Source organism: Temnothorax longispinosus, chromosome 3 (assembly GCF_030848805.1).
Source record: "Temnothorax longispinosus isolate EJ_2023e chromosome 3, Tlon_JGU_v1, whole genome shotgun sequence".
In the NCBI taxonomy this organism is placed as follows: domain Eukaryota; kingdom Metazoa; phylum Arthropoda; class Insecta; order Hymenoptera; family Formicidae; genus Temnothorax; species Temnothorax longispinosus.
Genome location: NC_092360.1, coordinates 22521604 through 22548705, shown reverse-complemented (window position 1 = coordinate 22548705; position 27102 = coordinate 22521604). Strand labels below are relative to the sequence as shown.

Sequence of the window (27102 nt, the reverse complement as noted above, 5' to 3'; positions counted from 1 at the left end):
TCAGTTTTCACCAGAAGAAGATACAGGAGAAACAAGGAAAGACATCCCTTAAAATGGCTTTCTTGAATATGTCGTAAGTTCTGTTCAGTAGTTATTATTTAAGAAAGTACATACATCTAAAACGACGGAATAGAGAGTCACTTTTCTGAATTTTTTAAAGGAAAATACTCAGGTAGAATAGCAAGTCACAATAAAGTCATGTGATGTCAAAATCAAATGATGTCAAAATGTGTCGATTTTTTGTCACTTTACCATCATTTTATCATTTTGACGTCCTTTGACTTTATTGTAACTTTCTGTTCTACCTAGATATAAAATAAGGTTTTATTATTAAAAAACATATATAGGCTTAAAACATTTTTAAATTTTTATATTGACACTTTTTAAAATGACATGGTGGTACTACAGCAGTTGACATCAAAAGCATCACAAACCGACTTTAAAAAATGGTACCAGCCGAGATAGCTAGAAAAAACGCATCTGCAATAAAAAATAAAAGTTTTTCTTAAAGTAAATTTAAATATTTTTTCAACTTTTTAAAAATTTTTATTTTTTAAACAAAGTGATAGATGTTTGAAACAAGCGTATCAATTTTACTCGCAAACTTTTATCATTAATTTTGCAATTGCAGGCGAAGAAATGTATAAAATAAGAAACCCTTACGATGCTAAAAGCAATTTAACATGTAGAGTAAACATTAAAAATTTTAAATAAATTAATTGCAGATGCGTTTTTCATGGCCATTTCGTGACTATTTTAACTAGTAAATAATTAAGTTCTTATGCATATAGATTATTATTATTTTACCCTGCAATTTGTAGAGTTTTTTAATAAGGTGCGTATAATAGAACATGACATTAGTAACTTTTTAACCCTCGGTGGTCACACTTCTTTTTTGAACATTTTTTAAGGATTTTTTTGAACATGGTGTCCCTTAAAAAGTTAATTTTTTAATAATGAGAATACATTCTATACAATGTTAAAACTTTGATCACTTGATCCTTGATCCTTTGATTCCGTGTGACTACCGAGGGTTAAACGCATAGTGTAATTAAGTTAGAATCTATATATTTATATTTGAAAATCATAAATATACTCTACTTGAAAATCATAAATATTAATTTTAAAACGGTATTCGCACTACTTCCTATTTCTAATTTTTATTTCGCGATGATATTATAGATATCATAATTCATAATACCGAGGTACCCCGGGGTACCACGAGGCATCGTGTAGGTATGTCTGCTTTCGCGCGTGTGTTATATTACGAGCGTGCTCGAACGTTACGTATTACAGAGATCAGTATGACATTTTTATTTTTAGTTGTCACGACCTGTTTGACGAACGAAGAAGAAAATGATGGTCGGAAGTGCAATCGCGTCTCTACGCTGCACTCGATGGCTTATCGATCTTTGCATTTCCGCGCACTAGCCCCAATAAATTGATTTATAATAATACGAGATGCTGATTGCCACAGCTTGAACTCTTGAAATAAAAAAAATAAATATACTGACAATGAGAGAAAATATGTATAAAGTGTATATCTTTTTTATAAATAAGAGGGAAAAGAATAATGAAATTATATAATTATATAAATAATAATATAATGTAATAAAGAATATAATGAAATTCTCGTGCCTCTCTAAAAAGCACCGATCTGTCGATAATTAGATTGAACTATGTATAAAATTTTATTGAGACATAAGATTTTATTGAAAATATACTTTGTACATGAAACGATATAGCTGCAAGATACATAACACTCTCGAAGAATGTCAAAAATTCATTACTTTAAAGGAAATGTTTAATACAAAAGTGTTTATTACAACATTTATGTAGAATACAAATATTTTTCGTACATAAAGTGATTGATTTTTCGATATAAAAACGCGACCTTATTTCTCCAATTTTTTGAGTGTTGAAATCTTTATTTCTGTCCAAAATCTATAATTATAACTAAAGTCTATCCGTGTTTATTTAATTTATCTTGAAAGTGTGCACCTTTGCATGGACCTCCTTGCAAGCTTTTACTAAGAGGATAGTCGGTGAGCCTACATTCTTCTGCTTCTTCAATGCAGAAATATTTTTTGCTTCGCTCCTCGTCGGCGAGGGAAACGAGATTTTGCGAACACGTAGAATGCCGTCGTGTACGAGCGAAACCCGGCGAAATGAAGAGATAATCCAGAATACGTCGAATAATCGGCGCTCCGGTATAGCTCGTTCGTTCGTTCCGCGTTTCTTCGTTTCTTTCCCTTTTTTCGCATACTCTTTCTCCACGTCATTGGACGAAGTTGCGCAAACCGGACATGTAGAAATAAATGCGGCAATCGCACGGAATAAACGTCTCACAAATCACACTTGTCCCCGTTCGCTCGCGATTTTCAGCGACAGCGAATTCGCTGCTCCGTCTTTCTTCTCCATTCCGTAGAGAGATCACAGCGGAAGTAAAGTTTCGGAAGAGGCGAAAGCAGACATAGGTATAAAATCGGTTCAATATCTTTCTTCAATATATGCATATATATTTAAATGGTTTTATATCCTTACATACGGAATCTTAATATAATTGCAATAAATTGCGAAATAATTATATTTTACACAATATTTACGCAAAAATATATAATACCGACGTATAAATTCGTGGTTATCAATCTAAACTAATAAACGAATTTAATATATCAAATAATTTTAACTATTAAAAATACAACATAAATGTTTAATTATTTTTTAAGAATTACTTATATATTACTTGGTAATATATTATATTGGTTATATATTACTTTTTATTTTATTGTCACGTAAAAAAGAATGGTCATCCTATGCGAGTAGGATTTCGGAAATAGCAAAGGTCTACGTGAGAAAAATTCGCGGCCGTCTCTTTGAAACGAAGAACGATCGCCGATTACCGCGACGACATTCTGCCTATTTCTTATCTTGCCGCTCTCAAAAATATCCTCGAGTATCTCCTCTTTTTTTCAAGATTCAACGCCCTTTCAAATCTTCTTCTGTCACTAACGACAATGCATTCTATTGCATCGCGATGGAATCACGACAATTGGTCTCGAGAGAGAATCAATATATTATCTCTCAAGAGATGCAGTATACTGGAAACATTGACATAATTATGTCAACAATAGCACCGATAATTGATACATTATATTCGCCAAATTAGTAACGTAATTCTGTCACCGATTGTGGACCTCTGATAATCGATATACCGCAATATATGATATATACAAATGGAGTCAGGAGAATAATATATAATAATTGAGAATAATATATAAATACACTTTTTTATATTATTAAACGTTTTGTCTGACACAAGAGTTAATGATGTTGCATAAGTACATATATTATAAAAATTATTGATAGTTGTTTAAGAAAGAACTTCGCAGATAAATGTAAAAGTACGATAAATAATAATCGATTGAGTATTACCGAGTGTAACTGCTTTTACAGTAATTTTTACAATAAATATTAATATTAAAATTATTAAAAATAATTATATTTTTATCCAAAACTATATAAGATGTTTTATATATTAAAAATTTATCATTAATAATTCTTTTTATCCAGAAAATAAACTCATTATTTTGCATATGTTTTTTTTATTAAAGTGAAAGTTTATTTCCTACTTTCTCGTAGGAAAATGTATCTCAATATATTTTCCTTCTCAAGCTGTGCATGTTTCTCATTTAACCCACAGCGATGTATTCCATTGTGTTCTCATAGATAATGATGTTGTCGATTCTTCTTGAAAGACAGAAAAGACAGGCAAATTACTGTAAAATTCGCAGTTGAATGTTGATATTGTTGACGAAGCTTTGTGTGTCTGATTACGGAAACCTCGTTCTTGTGTAGACAAGGAAATATTTTTTGACCAAAAAGAAACACATATCAGTTAGTTTTAAATAATGTATATTTGTTAAAATAAGATATAAAAGGTTTATTAGTTAATATTATCTTAGACTCAACAGTAATTTTTATCAAATATATTAACACGCTGCAATAATTATTTCTAATAAGCACACTACAATAATTAGTTCTCTATTTATAAAATTAATTATAGTAATATGTTTTACCTATATATTAATGCATATAATATAAATTATAAATTTATAAATTTTGCAACAATCTATAATTCCTTTTAAAATTTTCTTTAATATACTGTAGATAATGTAAAAGAATGCCAAAAGATCAAAATAATTGCAGTATCTTTTCAAACGTGAATTGAAAAAGTTGCCAACGTACATATTTGTCTAATATATTTTGGACAAATTATTTAATGGTTTCTTTCTGCTGTGCTTCACAAAAGAAATATTCTCAAAAGTTTTTTTTAACAACCTTTTTCCATGCATGTTCTTTTTTTTCGAATTCTGGCGACCAACTCGCAATTAAAAATTTTTTAATGTCAGGAAAAGATCGTGAAATGGGCAGATCTGGGGCAAAAAAAAGATTGGGTGAATTCATTGAGTGTAATGTCGTAAAATTCGGTAATGACCTGGTAATGAAATTTCAGACATTTATGGTGGCTCGTCTCGCACTCCTTTCTTCATACGAGAAACGTTTGAATTTTACGACGACTCGCGTTTACGGGTGCTTCGCATTGATTACGGATGATACGTGCATTTCCGCCTAGAATCACCGAGAAGAATTATGCAGTCTAATTTTTTTTATGCCCTCACAGTTCTGCCGTAAAACTCGCGGAATACCGTGTACCATTTGGTACGTGCAGAATCGAGTACGGGCGCATCGCTCGTTGATACATTCTTTCGATTGCATCATGAAACATGCGTATGTTATTCCACCGGGTTTGTATTAAACCATCTTGCCGATAAAAATGGGATTGGTTGGTACTGAATAAAGCATATTTGTAAACATATTGGCGAAAGTCGAAACTTTATATCTATATCGGGGGTCGACATTCTTACCAAGAATTCTTTCTACACGAAAAATGTAAAATATTAACATTTTAAGCATACACATCGATAGATACTTAGATATTTATATTAAATATTTGTATTTTTTATCACATATTCACGCTGACGGTATAAAGGAATATTGACATAAATTCATTTGTTTTATAAATAAGGTCTTATCAAGAAACGATTGGAAATAAAAAATGTATTCTGTTATACGCCCGCGGATGTTTTCATAGAGAAGAATGTAGTTTTTGTACGTGCTGACTGATCCCAATGGCGCGGAAAATGAGATTTGTGAACAATGAAGATCTTTATTCCGTCGACAGAGAAAGTTTACAGTATTGTTGCCGCATTTATTGCAGCAAATATTCAAAGGAAGACGGACAAGCCTTAACATTGAGCCAAGCATTTTTATTGAAGTTAACTTCCCGTTAAGCTCGTTTATTGCAAACCTTTCCTTGCTATTTTATTGCAAGAGAAATTACAAATTTATGAAAGATGTTACAATGGAGAACGCACGAATTGGATCACACTTCATAACGAAAAATCATCCTTTGAATCGTGAAAAGCTTTCTTCAATATTTCTTTTATTTGTATCTGTATTCATATATCAAGCTCTGCATCATTTTTCTCAATAAAATATTAACTCTGGATAATAGCTGTGGAATTCCACATAATAACATTATTTCTACATGTTGCCATGCATATAATCCCTCAAAGCTTTGCAGGTAAAAACACAAGCTTAATGTGCAGTTATGTCAACTCCCTACAATATACTGATCAAATTTGATGTCATACTGCTAACATATATTGCTTGCTGGATGATTTATATACCATTAAAACATGTTTTATGCAATTTAGGGATATGTATATGTACGCTAATTGAGATATTGTAATTTTTAAAATTACATTTTTCTTATTAAATAATGACTAAATGTTGGACAATACATACAACATCGTTACCACGAGCTGGTACTGGTGAATCCCTAGTATACCAAGTGAGAACTCGGTCGAAAACAAGTTTTCTTGATTTTCTACCGTCGCTACATAGCTCTTGTAACCTAGATATAGTTATATGAAATCAATATTAGGAATATATAATATTTTTCTAATTAATTAATTTTTAATCAATCAAAAAGATAAAACTAAGAACATAATCCAGAATGTATTCTAAACAATTTTTGTGTAAATCTAAAAATTTATCGTTACCAATATTTTTCAACTTTACCAGACGTTACGTTATAATCTACTGACGCTAACACATGTAACTGCTAAAAATTTGTAGATAATTTTCTATAAATAAATTGTCTTTTAAACAAATTTATTGAATGTTCAAAGTATGATTCAATATATAGAATAATGTGCCGAAAAACATTCTATTAATATTTGTCAGAATTTTTTAAAAATATATTAAATATAAATTAAAATATACGAATTAGCAATAACGATCGTGATTTGTGCTTATATTTATATTTGTAAAAAGCAAGTATTAGAAAGATATTTCTAATATCAATTTTAAAAATTTATTAACTTGTGATTTATTAATTTTAAAAATCCTTATTATCATTAATCTTAATTATATGTCTTATAATATCTTCTGGATTTGACACATTGCTATTTTACTTATTTATCTTTTTCCAATCTTCTAAAATATCCTTCATCGTCAATAGCAACTTCTTTCATCTTTTCCGAGACGAAAGAAATTAATTTTTCTTTGTTACAATTTAAGTGGAACATCTATCATTTTTACATCTTTCTCACAATTCTTTTATAATTAATCCACGAACTCTAAAATTAGTATAATATTGAAATAGAATAAAAAATTTAAAATAAGCTTGTGATCTATCTTTATTACTCCAGAAACTCTTAATTCATAAAAATCCCTAGACATGCTACGGCTTCTAATCCAAAAACTATTGACGTATTCCGACACTTTTATCAAGGAAAAAATCAAGTCCAAATTGGTCAAGGGATTCGTAGATAACAGGAAGATTTGATTAATGAAAATAACAAGGGAATGATGTTTTTGCATCTCTCGTCACCTATATATTTGCCGTTGAAAGTACAAGTTATCGCAAGAGAGGAGAATCTGGCTTTTAAAGGCCGTAGACCTCACCTAGTACGAACGATCGATGATACATCCCTTCCCTACGAGGCATCTGCGACCCAACATCAGCTTTGCAGACTTTTCGGAGTCGGCGCGATGGCGTGATCCCCTTGAAGCGCCCTCACCGGGTGGGCCCTCCTTCGTCAAGCCCATCAGAATCTCGCAAAGCTTCGTTCCAGCAAGTCATCACGTCAGTGAGTAATTTTCGCGAGGAGGTGCGAACTCCGGTTCATCGAGTTTGACGTGCATCCCTTGACAGTTCTCCCCCGCGGTTGTCACTGGCCATCGGCGTCATCAACGCGATCGATCTTCAAGGTGAGAGTCTAACCTTGATTCGTCCATTTTTTATTCCATTTGCAGTTGCCCGAAAAAGTTTAACCCTCCCCCGACAGAAGAATCGATGACATTTCGTGAAAATGCGGCATTGATAGATTAAACTTTGGATACGATATGATACACGTTAATAGAATATCTTCGAGTCTTTGCAATATGCTCGAGTGTTTTCTGCGAATTAAGATAAACCTGTTTACAAGCTATTTGTGTGTGAATTGTTCAACTTATACGTTATGTGTTTACAGAATATAAGTCGATACTTTACAGAAAAAAAACACATAAATTTAAGTGTTTTTCTAAGAAAGGAAGAAGAAATTTTTAATATTTCCAGACAAATCCAGAATATATTAAATTTGTAGTACTAATCATGCACAGTGACAGCGATTTTATGACGTTGTAGTATACTATGGATAAAAATAGTTTCTTTATCCACTGCCTATATACAATTTTTTCTAACTTATCTTAATAATTATTAAAACAAAATTTTTCTCTCCTCTCTCTCTTCCCTCCCCCTCTCCCTATCTCTCAATTTCTTTCTTTTTTTCTTTCTTTTTGTCCTCTCCTTCTAACTTTAAACTCGTTCGATTAGCACTTTATAAACATAAAAGAATGTTTTATTTGTATACAAAATTAAAGCGTCAATACATTATTAATACTAATTAATCCTAATTCTTTTATCATAGTTCTAATATTAATAATGTATTACAGTTATTACTTACATAATAATTTTCCGTGATCGAAAGCATTGGCTTTATTTTTCTTTTGCGTTCTGGATATTGTCTGGATCATCAACAGTCGTCTCTTAACAGCATAATTGTCGTGTTTATTATCTTCCCAGTTAATAACTGCCATGTGAGGTCTTATAGCTAATTCAAGAGATTTTTATCGTCGCTAAATCGACGCGATGTATCAAGTAAACATACGCAAAAATGAACAACCGGGTTAATTTATCCATTATATCAAGTAGAATGATTAATACTACTGACATAAGGAAATATATTGCTCGGATTTTACGCGCAACGCCAACAGTATCACAATTCGAACACCTGTCTGTCACTTCGCAAACAGCTGACTGTCGGACTACGTGTACGGTGTGCGTTACGCGTCACTTAACAATCAATACTATGCACACTGTCTATCTTATTCGCCCTGAACGAAAATACGACAAAAAGCGGAATCGCTACTCTACGATTTTAGAAAAATATTTTCCCTTCTGAAGCAACAGTTTCGTTATTTAGGGCAATCGTCCGCGCATGTGTGAGTGCAAACAAAGACTGAGTTTGCGTCTTTGCGACATGCGCATTCAATTTCGATTCGTCGAGAAAATGGTCTGATTGACGTAATAATCGATTTATCCAAATGTGTCCTTGAATTGATGATTGTTTCAAACTGACTTATCAAGTTTATTTCACGAACTATGGAAAGACGAATCTAACATTTATTATTATAGGTACTACTATTGAATTAAAAAACATATTTAAGATGTTTTGTATATTACTTATTCCTATATTGAATCGAATTTTTATAAGTAATTAATATTTTACTCAATGCGAGATAATACAAAAAAAATAACACGTGCGGTATAACGACGAAGCACATTGCGTGGGACTAACATTAATACTCCAATTGAACGTAACTGGTACAAGGTTCAAAGGAAATCGTTTAACAAGCTTGAAATCACTTATTACAGTTAAACTCGCTCGTTACGTCATCTAATTGCTGCGCTCTCCTAACAGAACTGTTGTTTCAAGACACGAAATATTTGCGCATTCGTAATTGCGTCATAAATCAAAGTGATTAATCGTTTTTAATAGATTGTTATTGACCGAATTCTAAAAAGCAACCGACGTAAAGTGATCAATAATCGTAAAAAGCAAAGTTTTAATCATGCATAACCTGTTATCAGCCCGCTATTATTCGGTAATAAATACGATAAATATCTTTAACTTCGATATATTGTACACACGAAACCAATTATCTGAAAAAAAATTATCTTGTTTTGCATCTTAATTAGGTAAAATTGTCATTGATAAATATCTTTTCTCGATAATAATAAAATTACGTTATTATACTTGAATATATTTAATGTGAAGATAATAAAAAATTAATATTTAATTTTAAAAATGTTATACTGTTTTGAAAATATTGCAAACATTTATGAAACTCATCCTTGAAAATATTCTGATTGACTTCCATTAAATTCAGCAGCACGTGTAAGGAAGTAAAAACAAAGTGATGTGACGTAATATTGTTTCACATATGAAATGTTTCTTCGTATTCTGTTATTTGATTGCCATACATGTTATATTTTTATACATATATATTGTTCTAGATGTATTGCAATGTTCGTACAGCCTGTTATTGATATAATAGCGATTATTATTTCAACGAGTTTGTTATTGTTTGTAAAAATATGCGCTTCGTCGGCACGTATCATTTCGTATTATTTTGCATTAAATAAACACAATTATTAATAGCAATTTGATTTAATATATATATATATATATATATAGAGATGAATAATATATTTTAAATATTAAAATATTAAATTTTTAATCCGATATATGAGTTTTTACCGAATAAAATAACAAAATGTAGAAAAAGACATAATATCACATATTAAAACTTTTAAGGTGTGGAGAAAAAAGTAAAATAATGAAACTGTATTTTATTATTAGAAGCTTTTGTTATAACATAACAGTTTTACATCGTATATAAATTAAGTTTAGTTAAACAAGTCTTTTTTTATCATTTTTCCGAGAAACCATTAAAACAAATTTAAAGGCAATTGAGTCGTAAAGTATTTCCAAAATAAAATATAACATTTTAATGCCTATAATAAAGACACAAATTGTAAATGAGCACAAATATTAAAAATGTATGTAATTTTCGTGTTTATGGTACAAAAGTGACGTTAACATACAGCATATCTTTATATAAAAAGTACTAATTTATAAAAGTATATAAATAATTTTGCAAAATGGATAAAATTATTACAGAATATTTATATAAAATTTGAAACAAAACAATCGAGGAAAGTACAGTACATGACTTTCTGAAGTAAGTTTGAGACTTTCTCGCGTTGCGGTAGGTCATCAACCTCTGGACAACGGCAGTGAAGGTGAAGCGTATAATTGCTTTCTTACAGGGAAGTAATTCTGACATGCTCCGGAGTTTAACACTGTCATCGTGTCGCAATAGAGACGTCAATTTAATGAGACGTATATGATGGAGGATTTGTAGAATTGGAAATCATTTTTCGTGAAAATGCGACAGCTTGTATTGCAGAATTACATATAGAGTTATGTAGAGTATAGAGTTATCAGAAAGAATTTCTTATTGTCACCGTTGGGGAATGATATAACGATAAAATAAACAATGCCGTTCTTAGAACCGTCACTATTGTTCGACGATCACTATTGTGACGAACTGTAAGTGATAGACGTAAGATAAACGACGTACACCTCCCCTCGGATACAGTGATGTGACAGAATCAACGCTTGATAAGAGCTATCTCGAAGTACAAAACATCTCACGAACGCGACAATTTTTTACGAGAAGATATTAAAAATTAATTAAACAAATTGATGGAAGTTACTTAATGAAAAACAGATAGACGAATCCTGAGTAATTGATAATCGATTATCATATCCGAAACGGATTGCTCATGCAGTTTGCATAATACAGGATATTATTCTTGTTATCGGAATAACGAACGACGGCAACGTCAGAGAAGTTATTCGATCGTCGCAACTTTATCGCTCCGCTCGCCTTGCTACCCAACACCTTCGAATACGGCTGACCTCATTCGAATGACCGATCAGTGCGCATCAACGATGTAAGAAGCGTTCGTCGAGTCCTCTATGGACGCACCGGACGCGCGTGCAGGATACGCTTGTTTTGATCTTTGAGAATAGGTCGACGGTCTGAGAGTGAAGTCATGCACGAAGTTATACACCATTCTATTTGTTGATACATCTAAATTGAAAATAAACAATGCTCTGTCACCGGAATTGCATTACTCATAATGTCTGTTGCATGACTTTCGCTTTGCAAAGACTCTTTGAAAGCTGCACATAAAAATACAAGCAGAAAAAGCTTATAGGTGATTTATAAGCATTATTTTATTCCAATGCGCTTATTCTTTCGCTAAAAAACAAAACATTAAATGAGGGAAATTTATTCGCAAGGAATTAAAGTATAAAAATGCATCGTAAAATTCGATTCTTTAAATCACGATATAACGCAAAATGTCACCGGCAATAATTAATTTAGAATGCTACTTTGAGATTATTATTTCAAATGTAACGCTCTTTACGAATGTAACGCTGTTCTTTACGCATGTACGATTGTCGTCATACATTCCTACTTATCTTTTAAAATGAAGAGACTTATGACCTCATATTTTCAATTCAGCAAATACTCGAGCCCTGTCATCAATTAATATCGCTATATCATAGAAATCACGCGATTCACAGGCGACTAGCATGCGAAATAAATAAGCGATGGAAATAAACAGACCATATTGTTTATCAAGCTATATTCTATCGTAAAAACAGCACGCATTTTTTAACAACGAAGTGACTAGATATTGAAGTTATATCATAGGATGGGCTTGATAAGAACCGCCATGTACGTATAGAGTTGCGAAATGACGCGTAGAGCAACGAAACATGAGACACGAGTGCTTCCTTTTGAGAATATGTCACTCGTGCGGCTTTACTACGTGTCAATGTTCTTCCAGTTAATTTATCGTCCATATGAATAGAGCGAAACATATAACCGTAACATATCTACTTGTCAGTTAGCCTACTGTCCACTTTGTCGAACGCAGATAATAATCGTTCAAGAGTCAGCATTCCAACGTCCACCACTTCCGATATATTTAAATTTAACGTATCTTCGTTAAAATAGAAAATAAAAGAATTTTATTGACACGTACCTTTTCCGTTCAGTACAGCATTTAAAAGTCATAGTGCTGCGTGACTCAAAGAACTTGAAAATAACTGCGTGAACCGCGATGACTGTACGACAGCCGGAGCTACATATGTTCCATGTATTATGAATGAAAAAAAAACGAACATTCGTCATGTAGATTTTATCGGTGTGTTGAATGAGTAATGCAGATATACGTATTTTTTTTTTCTTCTTCGCTTATTCTCCGATTGAGGACGCTCTGGCAGCGCGAGGGGGTTAAAAATGCCCTGGAACACCGCGGGCATTATACTCGAGAAGCTGAGAGCGCGGTGTTCCAAGCGGATCGGCACGGCTGAACACGCGGATGCCTGCTGATGTGCACGTGATTCCAGCGTGCCACGGTTCCGCGGCATCGACCGACTTCCCCCTCTTCGTGGTACACTGATACAGCCGTGCCGGCGCACACATCCTCCGGTTTGTCCGACACCTGCGACGCCACGGTGCACGAGACGTATATCGTCCGTCGGATTTAACCCTGAGATGCCCGAGGTATATGGGGTATAACAGCGAGGACTTACGAAAATTTGAAAATAAATTTTACGAACGTTAATTCGATTCGAAGCGACTATATTTGAAGAGAGTTACGGTTGTTTTTCGTTTTGATAAGGATGAGCCTATCTTTGAATACTTGGAAGACAGAGAATATAGACAAAATATGATACGGGACTCACAATATGGGTTCTTACAAAGAATTAATTTTAATCTACAATTGAGAGAGAGAGAGAATTAGGAGATATTGAATTATTCAGATTATATATCGATTTTTCACCTTCATGAGTCTCTTAGAGAGATGCAAGTTCTAAACATGTGGAAGTTTCTTCAAATTTATCTCGAGTTATTTAAGACGTAAAACGATGGCTGGGTCATACTAATCAAAATATGACTGTAAAATCGGGATAAAATTAAAAGATATTAAAAATATAAAGCTATCACGTTACTACTTCGTGTGATCGCATTATATTTTTGTTATAATTACAATAATCAAATTATCGAGTTGATATACAGTACTGTTAACATATGTATACTTCTTTTGTATTGACGTGATCGTACAATCATATAATTCTGTTTCTTTCTTTGAAACAATCGTGATTATTAATTTTCATTGATCAGTCTTCGACGTTCATTGGGCATCAGTTATCAAAAAACGTGCAATGACGTCAAAAATCTACCTCTTTTTCCTTCGATTGACTTTACGTGGTTTATCATCGCAAAACTTTAAGAATATCAATTCTAAAAGTGGATGTCCGTAACTGCGGATAGCGATTACTTCGGAATACCTTTATCCATGACGTATACGGCATAAAAAGGGGTCGTGTGTCCTCGAGAGAACATGAGGTGGCTCTTACACGTGTAGGAACACGAAGTCAGCAAATAAAACTGCACTTGTGCTTCAACCTGCAACATTGCGTAATAATGGACGGGAGTGTATTAAACAAAACTATTTTTTGGACTTAATATTACCGTGATAATTGCCTCTTTCTTGATCACTTTATAATATGCATATTGTACAACTTAATGACCTTAACGTGCATTTTTATTAATTATACAAATTTTATTTATTTTATATTTTATCTAAAACACGCATGTATATAAAAGAAATTTTATGTGAATACCTGAAATATAGAGAATAGGCGATTATTTATACTAATTAAGCTACTTTAATTTTGTCTCTCTAAAAGAATGAGATACATGAATCCATGTGAGAAAAATAAGAAAGAGAGTCAAAGAGAGAAAAAGAAATAATACAACCGTTAAATGAGAAAGTCAGGGAAGGAAATTTCAGCCGTATCGAGTATTTTCTCCTCTTAAAGTGTTTACCATAAGACGTTGTGTTGCACGCCAGCTGATTTTGCTACGATGCATTACGAATGAGCGGACAAAGACTGGCATCGTTACGGTGAGTGACTCGACCTGTTTCCGTACAATGAAGTGATGTGAAAAGAGCAAAAATACAGCCCAAGTTTTTACGAGCTGTGTATTATCAATATTGCAATATCTATAATACTTTAAAAGAGAGAGATTTTCAACTTATTATTTTGAAAATTTTTTTATGTCACACGAAGCAGAAATTTTGTCTAATATTATTTAACGCAAATGACAGTGTATATTTTTATTGTTAGAATATTTAGTTAATTACAGAATATATAACTTTAATGATATCACGAGCAAATTTCTATCTATAACATAATAACAAATTAAAATAAACAAACAATGTCTTACAATAATATCTTTCGGGTTGAAATTGCACCCGGCTATCAATATGAGTCACATTCTTGATTTTTACACGTCTGCTCGACGGAATAACAAGATCTATTTTTGAAAAGTATACCAATCGAGCGTTCGTTTCACGCGTACTACTCGTGGCAAACAGCTCCTTTGTGTTTAACGCCGCTGCGTACATTGCTGCATGCATTCTTTGTTGTAGCTCTGCCACCGTAGTGTCAATCCTTTTCCATTTTCTTATTTATCTGAATGATTAATTTAATTAAACTATAAAAACCAGAAATTTTCATGAATTAAATTGTTTGAACGGTATATTATTTGTTAAAATGTAATAAAATTATAAAAATTTATTTAATGTTAAGTTTACTTCATAGAAAATTAATTTAAAACTGCTTCAGTATTAAATAATATAGAATGATTTTATTTAATCAAAATATCATGCTCAAATAGAAATGCTCATGAAACTTACAGATGTAAATAAACTATCATATAAGATATTTTCTAAAGAATGATATTAGAAACTTTTTACAGCATCGTTATTTGAAATTCCATTTCGGATTTCCATGGCATTTTTATAGTCTTTAAAACTTACCGTAAACTTTACGAGCATTTTATAGTTTACGTATTATAATTCTTTACTGTTTTTAATTCGTGCAAACAAATCAGTTTAGCTTATTATTCACGTCGTGTTTAAAATCTCCCGCAGTTATCTAAGCGCGTAAATTCTTTATCAAAGGGTTTACTTTATCACAGATATTTTTCATTAAAGTAGGTCAAGTAATATAAGAGCTCCCAAGGCTATATCTACCCACCCATCGCTAATAGAAAGCGTTCCAAAGGTGATGGAGGAAGAAGCAAAGTCCGTAATGCTTGCACTATATACTATATATCACGAAATGTATCAATTTACAGAAGAAAATACACATGATACATTCTTGCGAATAAGTAATTAGAAAAGCAACGTATTGTGGAAAGCCCCAATAATTTTTTTAATTGTCGATTGTTTGAACGTTCTTAGCAGAAATAGTTAAATAGTTACCGTCACTATAGATATTGTTTTCGTAATACTAGCCACACGTTTAGATTAGTTGATGAGAAATGACCATGATATTTATTCGCAAAACAAACCTTGAAATAGTTAACGATAAATGCTATGACGTAAACGCATCATACGGCGATAAAAAAATAATTAATTACTAACGTTTTAATCATTATGTAAAGTATTCCAATATACATGACAATGTTATTGTGTAATCTTTTTCATCAAGTTGATATCGGTTTTTTCTTGAGAAAAATATCGAAAATGAAATAATCTTGCAATTATAATTTACAAAAAATAAAGAGTACTTGGCTGCTAATGCTGCTGTAGCAGTACTAGAATATAACAAATCTAGTTGTCCGTTTAATTTCAAGTAAACTTTTATTCATAATTGTAATTTTAACAAAATGTTAATTAAGACCTAGTTACCGATATATCAGTAGCAAATAGAAATAATGTCTAATCAGATTGTCATTAAGTATCTATAAATTTATTGCAAATATTGGAACGACACATTATTGATAACATCGGAACGAGTTTATGAACTACATAGTCAGTTATTATTCATGCATCAGCAAATATACCGATACCTTGCACCTTCGCCATAATTAACGCAAGTTGCATAACGTAATGCATAATAATATGCTTCCTGTAATTTTATGACGAAAGATACAAATCTCTCTGTATTTTTACAACGCGAGTGAAATGAATAACCAACAATCACCGGTTGAAATTGTAGCACAAATGTTTTTATGTTTTCGTCACGAATGAATAAATTTGAAGCATATCATTAAATATTGCTGCGCAAGAACTCCGAGAAAAATTAATTAATTGTTAAAAAAATTATAAGAATTTTTATATGTGTGAGCTTTTCTTAATTGAAAGAACTCTTAGCTTACAAGTTTGAGCGTGGATATTCTGCGCGTTTATCTAAATCATGATAGTTCCAACGTCGTTTCCGTGATAAATCTGATAAATCATTTTGCGTCAATTTAAGAAAATATGATAACGCGAGCTTTAGAAAAGTCAACAGAGTGATTATCATCGAGAAACAGAGTCCAAACCTGTCTTATGAGTAATGCACGTATCTATTCCAGTATCATCACTTGTTTACAGATAGATCACGTGATTACGGGCTGTATAAATGATTTCACAGATGAAACTGGTAAACACTTGGTAATTAATGCAGAATAACTTCCATTGAGGCATTTAAAACGACACAGAGATCCAAAGCTAAGAATGCATTTTCTTTACTAGCTAAATGAGAAAATTAATCTTAACTAATAAAATTACTGTACTAACTTAATTATTGCAATATACCGGGTAATCCTTATATTATTTAGATACAAACTACAAAAATAGATAAAAGTATTTTTTAAATAAAATTATCAATTTAGATCTGCTTTCAAAATGCGTTCTTTAAAAGCATTGAGCTTAAGTTTATCGGAAAGAGCTGCCGAGACCTTTCAATGACCGTGACAGTTAATGAACTTGTATATCTTTTTAATTTGCATTTGATAACATTAATTAATTGCATTTTATCTCGACAGAAAGTCTCTTCTAATCTTTTTGAGAAAAATGGTGAATAACATTTCACCTAATTATCCTCTGATTTATTACTTCTAACGCAATACTGATGTATCGTGTTGTAAGCAATAAAAATTTTTATTTTTATATAACAAAAAAAGAAATAAAAATTGAAAACATCTATGCGTCATCAAAAATTCTTGTGTGCGATTCATCTTATATAAATGGTCGAGGAAGAATTGTCTGTGGGTCTTGCCAAGTGACACATACATCTTCGAAGTGTTTACATCAGATTGCAAATGGAATTTTTGCGTAAGAAAAATCGAGGAGTAATATAAGCGTAAGATAGAAAGAGAAGAGATCATTTCGTTTTCCTAAAGCAATGTCAATTCTACATTACGAAACGTAATCGTGCTAAACCCATGTACTGTATAAGTTAAAAAACTAAAACGATTAAGATATAATAAACTTTGAATATAATTATTTCTTTTAATTAATCTTTACATGCTATTTTTGGATTCTGAAATGTAAATATTTTTTAATTTCAAGATACGACTGAATAACTAAAGATTATATAGACTCTTACGTGTGTATTTTCGCTACTAAAATAGTATAATAATTATTTATTTGAATCATAGAATTGAAAAAATATATAATTGTTTTATTTATCTCTAACATTTTTATTGTGTATGGTTTAGAAATATAGTTCCTGATACTTTTTAATTATTCAAACTTTCAACGTATGTACGAGAATCCAGGAAGATAATAAAGTCATTAAAGTCTCAAATCCTTTGTTTATTATTTCTGTTTAGGACCAACTTTGTATAAAGCTAAAATGAAACTTTTGATGTGATCTATTAATTTCTAGCTTGAAACAAATAGAGCAGTGCAATATTATTTGCACTAATATGTCCTCACCGCTAATCTAAATCATATATGCAAAAGCACTTCTATTGAAGTTTTAATTATTTATCTTAAATTAAAGCGATAAGATGTCTAAATCAATACTTTCGATATTCGAGTGATATATCGCGAGATATCATTTTCTTACTGCTCCATTTTGCAAAGTAACTCAACAACTGTGTTTTGACTTCTGAGATATATCTTTATAGATATATCGATCATTACCAAAATTTTTTTATCGCGATATCAAATATCTGTGAAGCTAATTTGTAATTTATATTTATATCACAAATTTTAGCAAGTGATAATATTAAGTGTGCAGACACGCCTCCACCAAAACTGATTATGATAAACATATTCTCTGTTCAAGTTATATTGAGGTCAAGCAAATCAATTGTAATTCGATCATCCCACACGAGATTTATTCAACGACCAATGCAAAATATCTCAATTAATTAAATTATTACTATAACATAATCTCTTATTTTCTGAATAAGAATTTTAAACGACAAATATATAAGTCAGATGATTTTTTTTTTGTATAAAAATAATACTCGAAGTTCCGTTTGTTTTAGAACTGTAAAACGTGCTGGTTATCGCTTAATAGCGTAATCACGAACGTGCTAACCTCGATTCATATTTATTTGAACAACATGTTGAATCATGCACTTTCAGAATATCAGACAAATCGTCTAACATTATATTATGTGTAAAACGATGACAATTCGACGGTGTAATAACCTACTAAAGATTGGATAAGAATGAAGTCAACATCCGCGTAAATCATGGCGAGCAACCGATATGTCGAAAATAGCTCACATCGTGCTTCTTCTGAAGCTTAAATATTCAACAAAGATAGAACTTTGCTGATTGCAATTAACATCCTTGACAGCAGAGAAAATAAATGTTATCTGCTATGCAATGCATGGATTTAAAAAAATTGCAGATAACACATAGATAAATGAACAAATTATCATGTCCGCTGATAGAAACTATACATAGATACACGCGTTATCCAACTGTAATAATAATATATTAAAGCAGCGAAAGAAATGTTTTATTTATTTTTAAACCGAACGAGAAACAACCAAGACATAATATTCGAACGAACGAGATGCATAAAATGTGGCAGTCGATCAAATATCAGAGGAAAAATTGACTTCAAATTAGTCTTGTTGTACGTAATGGCATCATTTCCAGTATAAAAGTCCATCTGATCGTCTCATCATTATCGAACATAAAATGCTTCGCGTCGCACACGCGATCTCCAGCAGCTGTGCTTTGGGTATACTCCGAGGTGCGTAAGACGGGAAAAACAGACGTTGCACGTGGTCGGCGAGTGACCGCGTGTCTTCCGCCCTTCTCCCCCCCGTTCACTTTTCCTACCATCTTGTCGCAAATGCGTTGGTCTGCATACGGGGGGATACGGGTATAAAAGCGAACGCTCACCAATAGAACGGGTTAGTGCCTCTCACGCAGCGTGAGAACGTATCAAGGATTCGTTCTTCCTTGTTCTCCATTGTTGCAAGTGCTTTTGCAATATTAAGATTTAATCGTTCGAAACAGTGTTTCATAAAACGATTGTAGATCTCACGGAGTGTCGAGATCTTTGAGTGAAAAAAAAAAACATTATATTTTGTTATGCCGGCGGTGGAATTCGAATCGATGGCCCCTATCGCTCACAGGTAGGCGATTATAAGATTTTTATGTTAACTTTAATCGTTAATTTCTTTTAGTGCAAAAAGAATATTGTGCATTGATTTTTCGAGGATAATAGCACACAATGTGCATTAATCAAATCGAATTTCTTAGTCGCAGAAGAATCTAAATTATTTCTAAAAATAATTGAGAAGATATTTTTAAACTCTTCAGACATTTCTTGAGAGATTTTTACTATGACAAGATTTAATAAAATGACAATTACATTTAATATATTGCAAGAAGTAAAATTAAAAATTAAAAGCAACACAGATTTCTAAAATATATTTAACTTATATTTAGCTCCACAATATTTGTGGCAGTTTAAAGCTTGCAGAACGTGTTGCATATACAATATGTTTGGTCAAGCGATATATCATGCAGTACGTTAACGTAAAAAAAAACTTTTTGTGTTATTTTTATATTACTTTTTTATGTTTGTAAAAAGTTTTTATGTTATCGACACTTGTCTCCCGTGTCTTTTATTTAAATTCAGTTTAATAAAACTACTACACGATTATATGTCACGCGTTTCCTATACTCGTTACACAACATATTTATAAGTACTTCACGCGCTAAAACGTGCTTCCAAGTATCCGCTTGGGAACGATTCGAACAGCTGATCCACAGGTCCGACAGGTTTCCTCATGCCAGGCACGTTGACATTAATGACACACTTCCGCTAGTTTTAGTATCAGCACCAGACTGGGATTTCAGAAAAAAAGAAAAATATGTCACTGTTAATTAAATGATAATTGTACTTTCTTTCCACTGACGATAGTCATCTATAACAATTCTCTTTATCTCGCTGCTGAAAGGAAATTACTTCGACCGGAAAATGTCATATTATTAATGCCTTCCGCATGTACTTGCTTCTTGTTAAGCTGTCTATTAGAGTTGAATGTAACTAGAGCAGATCTCTGTTATCCAACATGTTTCACATATAAAATGTTTATTAATTGCGTAAAGTAGACTTTTTTTGTTGCTTATTATACGCAATTATAATTTCCGCGGTGAAGGACATTTAATACATCTACGAACCCCACTTCAATATTTTTTTAAATTATAACATAATAATAAATAAAATATATATAATGTAATTTATTAGTGAAAACCCATACAGAGTTTCATATATGAAGTTTAATAATGGCTATAAATAAATAAAATCTAAAATACAGTAAAACAGTTTACCTCAAGCCCTTAAGCTTTATAAATATATGCACGTGGCCTACGTCACGCTTCTTTAAAATATAAATACACTACTTTCTCTGAACTATTATATTGATCGACAATACTGCCTTTCCGCTTTAAGAATAATTCATTTTGTTAATTGTTATTTGCAACAATAAATATTTTATAATCTCTCTACAACGCGAAATAAATGTATTAATAAATTGTGTCGATGAGTTACATTGTGTGTTATATAGAAAATCATATTGCAATCTTACAACGCAACATACTCACTATGAAAGAGATTCAAACATTATTCAACTTGAGACACAATTGAGATATTATAAGAAATGCATTAAAGAATTGATAAGACATTCTAATGATCCGATACTTAAAATTAATTAAATTTAATAGAAGAAAAACTTCCTTATCAATTTATTAATGTTTAAAGAAATCTGTGATTTATATCTACAGTTTTTCTTTAAATAAGATGTATAGAGACTCATCACTTTTGCATCAAATGTACATAATACCGAATAACAATAAATAATACAAAAGATATAACTGAAGATGACTTATAAAATAATAAAAAGATATGAGAAATAGAATATGAGAAATAGATCCTCCCATTATAAAAGCTTCATGTTGCCGATTTTGTGTTACAGGGAGAAGATGAATAAATTGTGCCGTCAACTCTCGATCGAGAGCCCAAGTGTGACCGGGCGGGATTGCGTCTTCAGCTTCGACGTGCCCGTGCCGGATGTGCCAGCGCACGGCGCCCGCATCCGGGTAATGTGCGCCGGTGCATGCTATCATCCCCGACGGTCGCCGAGTCTGACCAGCTTGACCTCGGTCTCGAGTGGCGGCAGCCTGGCCGCCGACATGTCCGTGGAGACCGAATACCCCACGGTGTCTCTGCCGCATCACGGGATGCGCGACGCCGCTCTGTTTCCCGGTTACGAGGTGGCTGGCGTGATCGAGTCGTTCGGCACCGAGGTGCCCGAAGACCGCGAGCTCGCCGTGGGCGACCGCGTTATTCTTTACCCTTACGACGGCATTCCTAACGGCTACGTCGAATATCTGGTGGTGCACGATCTCAAGTACCTGATCAAGCTCCCCGACAATATGTCGTTCAGCGTTGGAGCTATGCTACCAGCCGGCGCGCTTCTCGCCATGAACACCGTCTTTGCCGCGCACGAGCATGTGCAGGTATATGATTAGTGTGGACAGTCTTTCATATTACATCTCACTTTTGTCAAATAAAATTAATAAATACGCCATAAAGAGATACATTTAACAAATAAATGTAACGAAACGTAATATTTTAGAAACAAGCGATGCTTCTCTTTAAAGCTTTCTTCAAAGTATGATAAAATATTGCAGGCATTACTGAAGGAGAGAGGCGAAAACAGCGTATGCAAGATTCTGGTGGTTGGCACAGGTGGTCTTGCTTTGTGGGCCCTCAGAATCGCATCGTATCACTTCAGTAACATGAGGGACAAAGTCACTACTACGATAGCCACTCTCAAGGACGAAGGTCTTCTCATAGCTCAGGAAGTCCAACGGTAAGTTTTTTTATTCAATTAGTTTCTAGATGTAATAAAATAGAATTGGTTACTGGTTAATATTAATAAACATGGTATTGACATATCGTAGTCACAAATGGACTTGAATAAGCTCACGAAAAGTACGAGCATATTCTTGTATTACCTACATCGGGAACATGTAAAATGTTTACATAAAAATTATTGGCTCTCTTTTCCTCCTTCTCACTTTAAGAAAAGTGTAAAAAGAACAAAAAGATCAACGAAAAACGTTTTCAAATTTAAATGCTCGCATTTAGACTTGATGCCTTAAAAGTCCGTTTGCCATCTCGTTTGATTTATTCAGCAATAGTCGGCACATTACTTACAGGGTGAATGTAGTGCAGTGGAACGAAGATCTGTACGAGAAGCAGCTGATTGAACGCACAATGGATGCCTGCGGTGGCCAGGTGGACGTGGTAATCGATTTCGGTACGACTTCACGCAACCTCCATCGTAGCATGCAGTGCCTAAGTAAGGGCGGCGTGGTGTTCGTGATCAAAGAGGTCGCCGATCGGCTGCTGCCCAAGTTCAGCCGACGCGCGGAAGAGCGGGAGCAATCCATCAAACCGGTAGAACCGGGCACGCTGGAGCAACTGCGGGAGCTGGTGCAACTAGTCGCCTCCGGTGACATCGAACCGCCCCCACACACCGTATATCCCGCCGAGGAGGCTCTGGACGTCGTCCAAAAGCTTTGCCACTCGGAGATACAAGGCCGCGCAATTCTTCGCTTCTACCCCGCGGACTAAAAGATTTTCCATTGAGAGATTTCTCCGCGATCGCGGATCAGGCGACAGATTCGACGACGACAACCGAAAGAGTCAGGACCCGGCCCGGGTGATGAGAATTGTACGGTTTACTATGCGGTGTGTGTTTCGAAGTTTCGATAATGAAGTTGAGAGGAGGACTATCGAATCCCGAAGTAGTTGTTGCTTCAGACTGAGGGCCGGAGTTTAGATAAGGTGTTGACGTGCGTACGTCCTATAGGGGCGATAATTTGCGAATGAGGGGACTTGACGAATGTAGGGATGGTCTTCGTAGAGTGAAGCGATACTTTAACTCGAGGAGATCTAACCGACCGAAGATCTCATAAGACACAAAAATTGACGATACACTTTATTACGAATGATAAGAGAGTTGATGAAAGAACGACGTCCTGATTTATGGCTGATTGAAACATTTTTAACTACTAAAACTTGACAAAATCTTGTAACGGCAACAATACGAAATACTGCGCGAATGTAATTTGACTTTATTGGGTTGATTAATCGGTCTTTTTAATGCTGAGAAACGTGTCATCTGTGAAGGAAAATTTTCGTATAATTTATATAATAATTTTTATATGATAAACAAAATTTTCCTTGCAAATAATTTCTTTTTGAAAATTTGCTGATGAAACAAAACATCAGTTTTCGTTTATTATTTGATGGATTATATCACTTTGAGTATCTTTTAGACGAGCAATTAACTCTCGTAAATGGATAATCATATACGTGAGACAAATTGAGAGCAGGTGAGATAACAGCTTAGATAACACAAAAAAAATGACATAAAAGTGGCCATGCCGAAAAAAAAGGTGCGTTATCATCGAAGAAGTGACGCTCTCTATTTCCTTTTCATGGATGTCTAATATTTGTTATTTCTTGGCGCAAAATTAAGTCCAGGATAACATTACGATTTACGCGTACTTATGCCGAGCGCACTGAAGGAGTTATGAGTGGTTAATGTACGGCGGTTAATGGTATTCTGCTTTCTTATTTAAGAATTCTTGAATGGAAACATACTGAACGATGAACATGGAGACACAAAGCAATACAATTGCGCGTTCCTTCGATACGCGTGAAGCTTTGGCGCTGTCATATCAAAATGCGCACGATAATAAGATAATTTCGACTTCCGTCAATGTGTGTTGATACTTTTACTAAGAATTAATGGATATCGGCAACCAAAAAATAGTCATATTGACTGTACTATTTTTAATATTTATAATTAACGAGTAAAACAGGAAAAGTAGACTATAAGGGTCAAACGCAAATATTTGTGCGTGAATTTACGTTATGTGATATTCAATTATGCACAAATAGCCGCGTTTGACTCTCAGCCCACTTTCCCTGTTTACTCGTTAACTTTTATATTGAGTCTTCAGCTAATTAATCATTTATTTTAATATTTATATTGTACACTGTTGGAAAATTTTTGTACTTTTGTGAAAAAATTTGCTAGTTAAATTATACGATCAAAATTACATTTCTTTTCTGTTAAAATATTAATATAGTATCGGTGTTACCATTTAACACATCCATATTACCATTTGTGTTAAATTAACACAAAAATTTGAGTGGACCGTTTGGGACATGTGATTTATGTTATATTTAACACAAATTTTCCAACTGTGTAGCTAATAATACGAGTACTTAAAATCATTGGTACCTAGAAACAGTGATAAGAGGTACAAAATAATCTTCAAATAATCTTACAATAACCATACTACTTCAATTACAGCTAATAATGACTATTTAAAGTTGCTGATATTTGTAGAAATGCCAACAGCACGAAAAGAATTAAAGTTAATATTTTTGCTGGAAACAGATGAAGGAATGTCGAAGGTTTTTCTAAACTACTTTATTGATATCGCTGTTACGTGTTTGAACAGAACGTTTGGAAAGAATTAAGTCTGTATTCAAATATTTGGAATGCAATTTCAAACTTCTTTGTTTAATTACATCAATGTGTAAAAAATATTGTTAAACGGCCGTGTTGAATGTACATAGACATGACAAGAATATAGACCGGTTTGTTACGATAAATTCGATATGAACAGAAGATTTTAGGATCTGGACATGTATATTCGCACTAATTGCGTGGATGAAATCAATTGCTAGAGACTTTATTGAGCACACACGTTTATTTTAAACGTATTCTTTACGGTGTTAGCGGCACATACTGCTATTTATTTTAATTATCGAGAAATTTTGCTCGCGGTACAATAGATGATGACAAATTGATGTCTCTTGTAATTATCTGAAATATATAGAGTTATTAATGTGTGTAATTGTTACGAACGTTCTTCGATAATTAAAGGACGCTGACGAAGATACCGCTGACCCAATATAAAAGATACTGCAGAACTCAAGACAAGTCCGATATTTACGAGCACACTTCAATGCATACTGCAATGAGATATTGCACCGCAGGATCAAACGTGTATATTTAATGTCAATTCAGGAATAATAACCGACCGGATGCGCTTGTACGATCGCCTAGAATAAGTTTCCCGTTAAGATAAGGATGTCGAACTGTAGTAAATATCTGTCCTACCATAAGGTGTACGTGAGACGTCGTCGTTATAGCGAGGTAATCCCAAAGCGATGTAAAACTCGATGAATAAAGTGTCTGTAGAGCTAGGAATGTGATGAAAATTGCTTCTTTGCAAGGCGAATATGGAAAGAAAATAATTGCTTCGTTAATGGGCCCGGGCTCTATTTTGTATATAATTTAAAAATGATTAACGAACACAGCTTTTTAGGCATTTTATTGTGAAAGAGTGGAATATCGTATCTGCAAAAATATTTTAGTTAATATATCGACATATTTAACTATGCTCAAGTTTCTTAATATGTTTTCCAGATCAAAGACAAGTAATGAGCTAAACTTAAATGCATCAGCGCTAATGGTACGCTTGATGATATTTTCTTAATTAAATTTCCTCTCGAGGTCTAAGATGTTTATCTTGCTATATCGTTAATACGCCACTTTATGGCACTGGGCAAATATTCGCGTAAGGACTACGTTACTTCGTTAAGATTCTATCCAATATATATATTGAGATTGTATTTAAAACACGTAAAAATACACGTGAATTGCGAAAGAGGAACGAGCGATCGTGTTAGATGAGTTTTACGCTGACGGTTTTGCCGTCATATCTGCCGACGGTTTCGCGAACCTGAAAGCGCGAGATTGCGGATCCGAATCTTATCGTTAACCGGCACAATTTAAGAGCATAATACTTTATTGAGCGTGTACACCCGTGTCCGAGATATCTCGTTGATCGTCGTTTATCGTTAGATCAGTATTCATTTTTTTTTGTTTAGCATAAGTTAATGTAAGTCCATTCGCGTAAACTTGCGTCACGATGCTCGCGTCAGTCGCAAGTCGCTGTCCTCAGAAAGACTGTTCTGTTTATTTTAAACGGTATATACCGGTATACCTTCTTTTATTATTTTTTATCGTATATGTACATTTTAGGCAATAGCTTATAGGGCCGTGCGGTACATGCATCATGTAACATTGCTGTACCTACTGTCGATTGTAACAGTAAACGCATTATTATATTACGGTGATAATATAGCCAAAATGTCTTATTTTTCCTTTTTTAAATAACATCTGTGTTTCATTTTTCTCAATCTTTCCCTATATTCTATAATTTATAATATATCAAATATTTCGAATTTCTGGTATATGTTTGTTTAAACTATCAAATTTTATAAATATATGTATAATAAAAATGATTATTAGGAAGAGAAATCAACTGGCATCCGGCGCGCTGTTTTGTATCAATAAACGAGAATCACTATAATGCTCTTAAACTAGCTTGCTAAATTTATTCTAGAACAATAATGAAAT

The 27102-nt window shown here is 33.2% G+C and overlaps 1 protein-coding gene and 1 long non-coding RNA gene across 4 annotated transcripts; one reads left to right on the top strand and one right to left on the bottom strand.

Moving 5' to 3' along the window:
* The first annotated feature begins 23 nt into the window (after positions 1-23).
* On the top strand, positions 24-26859 carry Drat (Death resistor Adh domain containing target). Of its 3 annotated transcripts, none has more exons than XM_071772288.1 (4): positions 24-73; positions 21562-22105; positions 22280-22461; positions 22811-26859. In XM_071772288.1, exons 1-4 carry the CDS (start codon positions 54-56, stop codon positions 23226-23228), a joined length of 1164 nt encoding a protein of 387 aa, XP_071628389.1. In that variant the 5' UTR covers positions 24-53; the 3' UTR covers positions 23229-26859. The 3 variants fall into 3 exon arrangements, with proteins under 3 accessions (XP_071628389.1, XP_071628390.1, XP_071628388.1); XM_071772289.1 differs by lacking the exon at positions 24-73 and adding an exon at positions 7207-7341; XM_071772287.1 differs by lacking the exon at positions 24-73 and adding an exon at positions 19481-19713.
* Positions 10123-17603, bottom strand: LOC139810440 (uncharacterized). Its single transcript, XR_011731336.1, has 3 exons — positions 15372-17603; positions 14557-14804; positions 10123-14247 (listed from the first exon to the last, which is right to left on the bottom strand). It is a non-coding gene; the product is annotated as an uncharacterized lncRNA (long non-coding RNA).
* Positions 26860-27102: the final 243 nt, after the last annotated feature.